Source organism: Stegodyphus dumicola, chromosome 9 (genome assembly GCF_044657685.1).
Source record: "Stegodyphus dumicola isolate Sdum_Otavi_A_Nest chromosome 9, ASM4465768v1".
Lineage (NCBI taxonomy): Eukaryota > Metazoa > Arthropoda > Arachnida > Araneae > Eresidae > Stegodyphus > Stegodyphus dumicola.
The window spans coordinates 90,412,565-90,424,819 of NC_140776.1; the positions used below are offsets into that span (position 1 = coordinate 90,412,565).

Consider the following 12,255-nt stretch of genomic DNA (forward strand, 5'->3'; position numbering starts at 1 on the left):
ATTTCTTCAAAAGAACTTTATGTTAAATGCAGCCTAAGTTTCTTGTTTTAACATAAGATTTTTTAAAATTAATTCCGCTTGAAGCAAATTTTGACTTTTGCTTGCTTATTTTTCGTTTACGTTATTTCATTTATTATCATTTTTATGCTTTGTAAATTACATTTATATCAATTTAATTAAAAATTACCTTACACTCCATTATTATACTGATACTTATCAACACGATTAGTTTGGTTTGGAATATTTTTATTTGCTAAGTAAGCGATGAAAGGCCAAATATGGAAACCCAAGCAAAAAATCTCAGAATTTCTAAGCAGCCAATGGCGTTGCAGAATTAGAGGATTTCGGGTTAAAGCAGAGAAATACGTTGCAGAATAGCCCACTTAATCGTTTGGCGCTTTTTACAAGAGTAAGAAGAATTGGATTTTTGCCATTTTTTTTTTTTTTTTTTTTTTTTTTACTTAAGTGAAAAAGGTCGATGTGTACATGGATAAAGTGAAGGGAGTGCGTAATGCCATTTTTCTGAAATTCTGGGATTTTTATTAAGTGAAAATAGGTCTATGTGTACATGGATACCGAGTTTGTGCAATTCTTAAAAACGCGCCAAGCAGTGGGTGATTCTGCACTTTCCCCTAAACCATCTCCTGATCTTCCGTGAAAATTGTAATATTATTTAAAAATTTCTACATAAACTTAAATTCACTGTAATTGTATGACAACCTTAGTATTCCTAGATTTCCGTTTTCCTTCCCTTGGCGAATTTTTAACTATGTAAAAAATTCGGGCGATATTTTTATTTCGGGGGAAAAAAAAAATCCCATTAAAATAATAATAATATGTTTCGAAAACGGGAGAAAAAAATTAGCAGAAGTGAAATTATTCCTTGGCTAGATTATTTTTTTTTTACCCTCAGTTACTGAACTGCAGAATTTTAACTTAATATTCTAATAATAATAATATAAGTACAATCATCTGGCAACACTCTGCTTAGAGTAAATCGCGGGAATGTTTGCAAATGATTTGAAGTAGTATCTGATAGTATCTATGTTAAAAGAAATTCATAATTTTTAATTATTTTGTTTGCTCATCTTCAGTATATATTGCGAGACTCACCGGAATGGCGGTAAGTTTTTCTTATATGTATTTATTATAATAATAGACACAAGCAATCAGAGCGTAATTTTTAAAAATCAAGCTTTCGAGAGAAAACGGTGCTTTCGATTTTGAGAAACTTTCAATAAGCAGTGAATAAAAATAAATATCATATATTTGATATGAATTACGACCAAATGAAATTATTATTAAATCCCTTTATTTTGAGATTTAGAATTTCACAACTAAATAAGAATTAAAGCTGCTTCCAAATCAGCCAATAAGTGTGCCTTTTTCTAGAAGTAATACATTTGTGACATGGTGGAATATGTTATTCCAGGTAATAAAGTTTCCTACCTTTTATTATTTTTTCAAGAGGAATACCCATGCTTTCAGTAGCTAGTATGAGTATTTAATTCTTGAAAAGGAAGTGTAATTATCATAAGACATTTAATTCAAGGCTGCAGTGCGCTTTGGCAGGAATTTTTAAAGCTGAGAAGTCCTGAAGTTGGACTTTGCTTCGTGCATTGCACCCAACATATAACCCTTTTTATTTAAACTGAAAATGAGAAATATTCATAGACCAGTGAATTTTTTATATAATAATTAGATGTTCTGTAGTTATATAATAAAAATATTTGGTCTGATCCTGTATATGGTAAATGGTGATGTATCGGGTGGGTTCAAACGTGTCATTTTGGTGTTGGCCAGCGTCGGATTTATCATTTTTCCTAGGCGGGGCAAAAACTTAAAAATGCCGCCCTTACCCATCTTCCTTTAAGTTTCTGTAACAAATTTTAGTTTTTTAAATAAACATAAAAATAGGTAGTTTTCGAGATAAAATGTAAAATCCATTTTATAGTAAGAAATTCTTTATTTGCCGTTTTTGTTCTAAAAGATATATACATAATAAATGGTTTAATTTCTTTACTTATAGCAAAGCATAAGAGAGCTACCTGCCTAAGAGGGGTGAGGTCTTTCTAAGAGTAATTGGCTCACATGCAAGTTACGCATGAGTGAAACGGCGGAAACACCCATGCAGCCAGCTAATTCGTTTGATTCTACCCCCGACCGAACGACCAGTGTTCAGCTGCTGTTGGCCGATACATAACTAAAAACCCATGCAAACCCTCTTAATTCAATGACTTCTCCAGTGTACTGAAATAATCAAATTTACATTTTCCCTGAAATGAGGATTTTTTTCAATATTTGCAATAATACTACTCATACTAATAAATGATGCTAATAGAAAACAATTCAGAACTAAATACTAAAATAGTTCAGCACAGCACAAAAATGGAAATCAGACATTATTAAATAATAAAAAATTTCATTTAAACAATTATAAGCAAATTACTAATCACTAATACAGTGGATTGAATAATTTTTTACCAATTTCTCGATACTAACAGTAACTTTAACCTAGCACATTAAATATTCATTTCACAATAACGTCTTCATGTAGCCTACTCAAGAACTCTACTATTGTCCTCATAAAGCCCGGTAAGATAATAAACATATACATATTCACGCAAAAGACTTTTTTGTTATGTAATAATCAAAATTACATTTCCTCTGAAATACGCAATATTTGCAACAAAAACTAGCCACACCATGGAGGTAAGAAAGAAAGGAAGGGCCAACTCCACACTGCTCCAAGGATTTCGATCTCCAGATGGAGTGTTTTTTGTTTACATTTAGAACCTCCCTTGACAGCGCAGTGATAATATTTTGACACACAACACTTCCATACAAATCGAAAAACGGGAGGTTTCCGCATAAAAGAAACATTCATTGTGTGATGGATAATACCAATTTGTATAGTTATGCTTATGCAAAATGTTGTGTTTAAAGAAGATTTTAGCAAAAATGTTACGCTTAAAGAATGGAAAATACCTTATGGTATCTTTAAAATTTTATATGTCTTTCGATACCCTTGATTATGCACTTTTAATAAAAATAATCTTTAGTTACAAACAATAGATTACATAAGTTGGGACAATAGATGAGCTAATTAATTATGTAACTAACTTTCATTAGCTATACATAACAGCAATATGGGCTACTACTGAAAGGAAAAGGTTAGTATTTGTACTTCTTTTCATAATTCTTATTTCAATAATGATTTTAAGTTCTTACCTAATGCTCTTAAAATATTACTGGATTAAAATTTTACTCTGCGAGCCTTTTTTTCTGCAAATAAATCTATGGCATCATCATAATTAATTTGATGTGCTGTTTGATTTTCGATTGCCAGAATTGCAAGACTTGATAAACGTTCCTGGCTCATTGATAATCTCAGATAGTTTTTAATAAGTTTTAATTTACTAAAACTTAGCTCACAGCTTGCAGATGTAGTACAGTCAAAAGTGATTAATTCGGACACCCACAATCCGGAATGATCTATAATCCAGACCTCAAAGCTACAAACTTTCTGCGCATGCGTCGCGTTCACGCATGCGCACAGGCGTTTACGAGAGCGCATAAGACCCTTACAACTGCGAATATGTTTTTGCGCATGCGCGTTTAATGTGTAACGGAGTTATACGTTAAGCTAAAGTTATCTAATTCAGTTAATGTTGCAGATTGCGTTGTTCCTTAATCTTCGAATTGGATCCGGCTTATTATTTTTTGCAGACTGTTAGAGCAATTTTATAAAAGTAAGCTTGAACTTTCGATTATGTCAAATAGAATTTCCGATATATATTTACTACAAAGCGAAAGTATGTTTTGAAATCCGAAATCTGTTTATCAATTTCATGCTGCTCTGCGGCAGAGGGGGGGGGCAGAAACGTCATTATTAGATTATGTCAAATAGAATTTCCGATATATATTTACTAATATGTAATTTGTATCTACAAAGCGAAAGTATGTTTTGAAATCCGAAATCTGTTTATCAATTTCACGCTGCGGATTGGAAGTTGATCTGTCAGCACTATCCTTATCTTCAGAGCAGATGTTTTTATTTTATTTGGTTTATAATTCGGTACTAAGTGTAGTATTTCATCTCGATATACTCCGTCTTTGATATGATTTAAATCAAGTTCCTCGTCATTATAATTCGCTTCCGATAGTGAAGAAAGTGACCCAGAGGTTATTGAAAATGAAAACATTTCGATTGACAAATTAGTCGGTATTCTCAACACAGCAATTATAGGACTTGAACAGCGGAACTTTGTAACTAAACAAGAAATTATGTCTGTTTAATAGAATTAAAGAGAAAGTATTATCACATGAAACGAAGCAACTTACATTGAAGGAAATGTTTAATAAAGTAAACAAATAAATATTAAGCTTTTTCTTTTTGTAAATTTTGGTACCCTTTAGATCATAATTGTTCTTTATTTCATAAATTATGGTTTCATATTTTTAATTTTGTAATTTCTGCATGCCATCTTACCAGATTTAAACTGATGATCGATAATCCGGAATCGCCGAAGTCCCGACGAGTCCGGATTAACGACTTTTGACTAGTTGGAAGCATAGAGTAAATCCGCAGGGCAATACAAATATTGTAAAAGATATCCTGAAAATTTTAGGTGTAGATCTGTTGCAAGAGATAAAAAGCTCTAGCCTTTTTATGTTGACAAATAACATAGGGGCTTGTTCTTTAAAATCAGAAAGTTCCTGACAGAACTCAAATGCGTTTAGAGATCTCGCTTATATTTTCGTGCAAGATCTGCTCTATTCTTTTGCAGTTCTTCAGTTGGCATATTCAAAATTTCACGACCATTGAGAAATGGAAATTTGAATTTAGTGTAATAGCTCTGTTTACTCTTGTTTTAATTTCTGATAAGATTCGATCAAATACAATTTTCATTGCGTTAGAAAGTAGCTAAACACGATGAAATGTTCGTGATTCGTCCTCACACAATTCATCAAATTCCTTTTTGCGTTTTAGAATTCACTTATTTGTCAGAATAGGTTCAACCTCAATTTTTTTCAGCTGCTGCTGTAAATTCTTCTATCCAATATTCCGTAGGAATTTCTCTCATTTTTTGCAAACTTTTGGTCAGACCTTCCATTAATGCGACGGAACGCGCAAGAATAATATCTTCCATTTGAATTTCAGAACTTATTCGATTAATTTCTAAGAATATTATCCCAAATTGTCAGGCTGATAATAAATTCAAAATTTTTTACAACATGTAGCAGATGTCCTGCTTCGTACTTTGATAGATAGTTAATTTTAAAATAGTAATATAGTACTTTGAAAGATAACTAATTTCTTTCAAGGATTTCACTACTTCTGGTACATTCGTTAGAAGGGCTTTCAAAGCCACATATGTTGCCAACTATTTCGTCTGGCTGCTTCCTTTTGAGTTGGTTTTTGTACATGTTTTCGTAATATCCCATCGAATAGTGAATCTCACAAAAAAGCTAAATATCTTCTGGATAATTCCAAAGAAGTTAACTGCTTCGGGGCAAGACGGAGGCAGAATGCACACAGACAAGATTTAAAAAGTGAGCCAAACATCGCTCATATTCGGGCAGCTTATTCATTTCTATAATCCTGGCTTGTACTCCAAGATCTAGTATGGCCGGTAAGTACCGGCCATATTATTCAATCCTGTTCCATCAGTCGTCCATAATTCTCTAACATTTACACGGGAGGATTTGTGCAATCCAGCTATATAGAAGAGTCCTAAAAAAGCAAGAAACCATCGGTTTTGCGTCTCTTTTAAAATTTCCAGAAATATTTTTTACATAAATATTAAAGCATGTCACAGTCATTTCAATCATTGTGTCATCAAATATTAGCTTTCATGCATCGATGGGTAAAGCCACATCTTTAGATATATGTGTATTGCCAGGCAATTTTTTTTACGATATTATGGGATGGCATGCATCTGTGAATTCAAAAGGGTTCTTTCTTCCATTTTGTTGTTTTATCTTTTCATACAAAATAGTCACTTTCATACAAAATAGATCACAAGGAATGCCTTCTGAAGAGTCGCGCTCTTTTTCTGATTCAGACTGATAATCACTAAATATATCTTTATTATCTGAATTTTCTAAGAAAGTCCATCTCTGAAAAGATGTATGGAGACTTATAAAAAATTATGTTCCGTAAATTTACCTTGAAATGGACATAATTCAATGCTGTATACATTGTATACATTATTCCAATTTAGAATATCCAAATTGAGAATAGAAGAAGCATTATTTTCAATTCCATTTATGAAATAACTAATGCTGTTGACAAATTAATATGTACCCTAGGATAATTCCAGTTCCAGGATATCATTGAAATTATTTCTCCTTATAACAGATGGGAGAAAACCAGCAGTTCCAGTATTTTAGACTTTGCATCAGGCCTGATGAAATTAAACATGACATCATTTTCTTCTGAATGATGCACAGCTATTCGTAAAAGGCAAATGAAACACTTCTCAAAATGTTGTATCTGAAATGTGTTGTAAATGCTTTGCGTGAAAAGCTCATGAATTTTTGCCAAAGTCGAGAAACCTATTTGTATTCTAAGAAAAATCGGTACTATTCCGTTTTGAGGACTGTAAAAAATCAACAAACTATTGTTGATGCCACTGCTGACCAAAAATAATTGCGGCAACCCTAACACAAGAAAGGAAGTATAATAGTAAATTAAGATTAATTTTGTTTTAATTCAGGTAAAAGATTAATTTCATATAATACTTTTTTTATTATTATTATTGATATAAAAAAAGGCTAAACATAACTGAGTGGATTCCTGCATTGCTATTTTCGCTACCGAGTTATCGCTAAAGCATTATTCCATCTCGTTGGTTGTTCAAACATAATTTTCTATAAAGAATGATGCCTTTTCTTTGAAAAAAATCTATTGCAGACTTTTCGTCACTAAGCAATTCCCAAATTGTTAAATCAACAGCGTTATCAAAAAAGGATTTAAAAATTAAACTAGTATTTCAATGGCGTCTTAAGAAATATAGAACTATCTAAACTTACGCTATTTGAAATCAGCGTGATTTGGCGCGCTGTTAAATGATCACGTTCGCTAGATTTGGCGCTTTTGCGCATACATTTTCGCTGCAACTTTTTTACGGTCCTCAAAACGGAATAGTACCGAAAAATCTTTTAAAATCTCTGTTATAGTGAGAGTCTTTGGAGAGACTGCAGCTGATATATTTAATTTGACAAAGTGAGTAACATGGTCAAGATTGTTATTATGCCAAGCAGTAATAACTTTAGGGGGCATGAACTTGAACAAAAGTATGAATATCTTGTTAGTGAAACCCATGATGTAAGAAAATCAGGAAAATTTATAAAGTTTTAAAGATTAAAACATGGTCATAACAGATTCATAACAGATTTTGTTATGAATCTTATGGTTCTGACATGTTTTAAATTTACTCCTGCCACATGGATAGAAGCTGAATGATCATTGTCCTGCTTACAACAGATATAACATGTCAATGTAGAATCTGAAGGAAAGTTTAGGTTATTTGAATATGGCAAAGAATACTGGCTATTCACCTGAAGAAAGATGCCTTTTTTAACAACTTTCTAAGGGAAACTGGCTTGTGTTTGCATTACATATGAGAAAAACTAGAAAAATCATCCATGTAGCAAGTCCTTTAACCATGATACAACCAGATCAAACTACCAGTATTCAATGGTCTTAACCAGTTGTAGGAAAAATCTGAAGAAAATGCTTGCAATATCATGTAATAAAAAATTAACTATGTGTTGCATAGCAGGATTATTTTTTCAAGTGTCAAGGTAGAGAATGCTTTTTTTTTTTTTTTTTTTTTTTTTTGTTTGTTTCTTTTTCTTTATGTAGGTATTCATTACATATATTCTCTGTCATTCATACAGAATACTAATATTTTTAGTAAAAAGTGTCTTTTTCATTAAGTGCTTTGCTTGTCGATTTTTTCAAAATTATGTTTAATAATTAGTCCTACTGTACGATTAATGGATTCATTACTAAATAATACATTTAAAACATTAATTAAACATTTAATTTTACACAAGCAATTTTTCAAAGTTGTTTTGTGAATTTACTTGCTGATAGCTTAAAATATTTTATTTTGAAACAATTGCCTTTTTCATATTAAATTTGACAATGCCAAGAATTTTCAATAGTATTCAAATCCTTTAAAGTAGCATTGTAAATAAAACTAGAAGAAACATTATACATCTTGTTATCTTTCAGGATTCATTCAAACTTTGATTAATTATTCAAAGCAGTGGTTTACTAACTTTGATGACCCTGGGAATACATAAAAGTATTTTGTCATCTCAGAGAACCAATAATAATTTTTATTTAATTCTAATCATCTATTGTATATAAACACCTAACATCCTCTGAAAAGTATTTGTTAAATTGCATTAAAAGTATATCAAATTTTTAAGCACGAAAACTGATTTCTTACTATTTTAGGTAAAAATAACAGTAATAAAAATAAAAACTTAATTATTTAAAACGTATATTATTGCGGCCCACGTTAATCATATTTTAGGAGCCTTATGGTAAAGTCTTTTAAAAATTACATACGAACACAACCATATTATTCTTAACAGCTGTATTATCAATTATCATTCATCCCTATCGATTTTCACCACCTCGTCCGGTAGTGACGCACCTCTAGCCAGTGGCAACCTCTGACATACCAATTCGCCAGATTACCAACTTTGAACTTTTATTGCCATTTTTGGAAATGTTTGCATTTAATGGATCCTTTGCGGAAGTGCTTCCAAATTTTAAATAAGTAACAGACAAAATGACAGCATCACGTGCAAAGCAAAGAAAATGAATACAGTCAAAAGTCGTTAATCCGGACTCGTCGGGACTTCGGCGATTCCGGATTATAGATCATCAGTTTAAATCTCATAAGATGGCATGCAGAAATTCTAAAATTAAAAATATGAAACCGTAATTTATGAAATAAAGAACAATTATGATCTAAAGGGTATCAAAATTTACAAAAAAAAAAAAAAAAAAGCTTAATATTTATTTGTTTACTTTATTAAACATTTCTTTCAATGTAAGTTGTTTAAGTTGCTTCATTTTATGTGATAATACTTTCTCTTTAATTCTATAAACAGACATAATTTCTTGTTCAGTTACAAAGTCCCGCTGTTCAAGTCCCGCTAATTGCTGTGCCGAGAATACCGACTAACTTGTCAATCGAAATTTTTTCGTTTTCACTAACCTCTCTGTCACATTCTTCATGTCTTTATGCACTTTTTGTTTGTTGGACATCGAAACATACTTTCGTTTTGTAGATCCTTTGGAAGTTCCAGCATCGGAAATTCTATTTGACATAATCGAAAGTTCAAGTTTACTTTTATAAAATTGCTCTTACAGTCTGCAAAAAATAATAAGCGGGATCCAATTCGAAGATTAAGGAACAACGCAATCATTAACATTAACTGAAATAGATAATTAGATAATTTTAGCTTACACCGTCCGTTATACATTAAACGCGCAGGCGAAAACGTATTCTGCACTTGTGCACACGTATATGCGCAGTAGTCAAGGTCTTACGCACACGCGTAAAACACCTGTGCGCATTTGCCAACGCGGCGCCATGCACAGAAAGTTTTTAGCTTTGAGGTCCGGATTATGGGTTTCCAAATTAACGACTTTTGACTGTATTTATATTATAAAAAGAATGCATTGAAACATTTCATTTTTTTCTTTGTCTGTATTGTCTTATCTTAATATGGTACTATTCAGTTTCGAGGGCCGTAAAAAATCGCCAAACTATTGTTGATGCCAATGCTGCCAAGAATAATTGCGGCAAGAAAGCAAGTATAATAGTAAATAACTATCAAAGATTGATGTTTTAATTTAGATGAAAGGTTAATTTCATGTAATACTTTTTTATTATTATAATTTATATGAAAAAGGCTAAACATGACTGAATGGAAGCATAAGAGTAAATAACTATTTCAGATCATTTTTATAATTTGTATAAAAATTGCTAAACATAACTGAATGGATGCCTGCATCGCTATTTCGCTTCCGACTTATCGCTAAAGCATAATTTCATCTCGTTGGTTGTTCAAGCGTAATTTTCTATGATGAATGATGCCTTTTCTTTGAAAATATTCTCAGTAAAGTGCAGAATGGCCCACTTATTTGTTTGCCGCTTTTTACAAGGGTAAAAACAATTGGATTTTTGTCAATTTTCTTTTACTTTTTAAGTGAAAATAGGTCGATGTGTACATAGATAAAGCCAAGGGTGTGTGCAGTGCCATTTTTGTGCAATTCTGGGATTTTTTTAAAAGTGAAAATAGATCGATGTGCACATGGATACTGAGTATGTACAATTCTTAAAAACGCGTCAAACAATGGGTGATTCTGCACTTTACCAAAAATTCTATTTCCAACTTTTCGTCATGGGCAATTCCCAAATTGTTAAATCCAAAGGATTTAAAAATTAAAGTAGTAGTTCAATGGCATCTTAAGAAATGTAGAACTATATAAACTTACGCAATCTGAAATCAGCGCGTACGCTAGATTTGGTGTGCTGTTAAATGTTCGCGCTTGCTAGATTTGGTGCTTTTGTGCATACATTTACAGTCCTCAAAACAGAATAGTACCCTTTATCTCTTTTCAGATACATCAAAAAATTATTTGTAATTGTAAAGTTATTATAATAAGTTAAAGAAATATCAAAACTGCTAAAATTTTTGGCGACCCACAGTTTAAGAAACCCTGCTGTACAGCACCTTTTTCATATCATGTGTTTTCAAGTTTATAATATGTATTATTTGGTATATTGTCAAACTATACATTTGAGTTTATACAGTCAAAAGTCTTTAATCCATAATCCGGAATGATCTATAATCCGGACCTCAAAGCTACAAACTTTCTGCGCATGCGTAAACGCATAATGCATTTACGCATGCGCATAATACCTTTGTTGGCAGTGGCGATAAAGGCAAAGCATATTTTGCTTCCCTTCAATAAAGCTAAGACTAATCTAAATAAAATTCATGCTTTATTCCATAAATTAAAATAAAAGAAGTTAATGCTGTAGCCTTTACATTTAAAACCATTTGAGTGAAAGAAAACTAGCATAAAGCTAACTCATAATACCAAGACATTCGCCGATACCGGCGTAAATATATATAATACTAGGCCAACCCGTCGATCTTGACGTCATCGGCCAATCAGCTGCAACCATGTTAGCTTACCGCCAATTGACCTCCGATCAAAATTTGCATAAGGAAAACTTAAAGCCAACAAACGGCCCTCTTTTCCTCATGCAAAGACGAAAACAAAACTTACAACATAGAATTACAGAAGTTCATACATACATAGTTCAATTCTATTATACACTTATTGTCTGTAAACACTGAAAACATCTAAACAAAACTTCCTTAAATTAATAGCAATCGCCGCTTTTGTAAATAAATTCGCCGTATTTAATTTTCTGGTGATAAATGCAAAGTCAAACACTCCATCATTTGCTAGTCTTCTAATAAAGTGATATTTTATGTCTATGTGCTTAGTTCGGCGATTTTCTATTGGCGATCTGGAAAAATCAATGGCAGACTTGTCATCACAAAATAGTTTACATTCTCTTAAATTAAACTTTAAAATTTCATCTTGTAAGACATTTTTTGTCCATAATTCCTTCGCTGCCTCCGATAAGGCATATACTCCGCTTTCATGGTTGATAAACTTACACATTTCTGTTTAACAGTTTTACAGATTACTGGTACTTCATCTAAATTTAATATAAATCCTCCCATGGACACACGGTCATCTCTATTCCTTGCATAATCAGCATCTGAATAACAATATATAACAAATTTAGATTATAAATTTATTATATTTAGATATAACAAATTTAGATGTTTAATCTTCAATAAGTTATATAATTTAGTACTATTGAGATAACCAAGCAATTTCAACAATGCTTCCCAATGCCTAATTCCAGGATTCTCCTGAAATTGTGACAAGATATTCACTGCATATGTAATATATCAGGCCTTGTCCTGTTAGCTACAAAAACTAAACATCCAGATTTCTAAAGGGTAATGTATGCATTTCCATAATTTCTGCACTTGAAGATGGACAATCTAATTTTGTAAGAATAGTGCCTTTAGCTATGGGAAGTGAAGTTATTGGTATCTGGAAATGTTTTAAATTTTTCAAAAATTTCTTCGATATATTTTTGCTGATGTATAAAAACCCCATTCTCA

At 31.8% G+C, this 12,255-nt stretch overlaps 1 protein-coding gene across 1 annotated transcript in view; it reads left to right on the forward strand.

Annotated features, from left to right (window-relative positions):
- Positions 1 to 965: 965 nt before the first annotated feature.
- The window catches only part of LOC146995414 (small nuclear ribonucleoprotein F-like), an 85,229-nt gene continuing 73,939 nt past the window's right edge, over positions 966 to 12,255 (forward strand). The window contains exon 1 of the mRNA XM_085823760.1: positions 966 to 1,123. Within this exon, the coding sequence (XP_085679886.1) occupies positions 1,118 to 1,123 (6 nt within the window). The 5' untranslated portion in view covers positions 966 to 1,117. The remainder of the gene's footprint in view (positions 1,124 to 12,255) is intronic.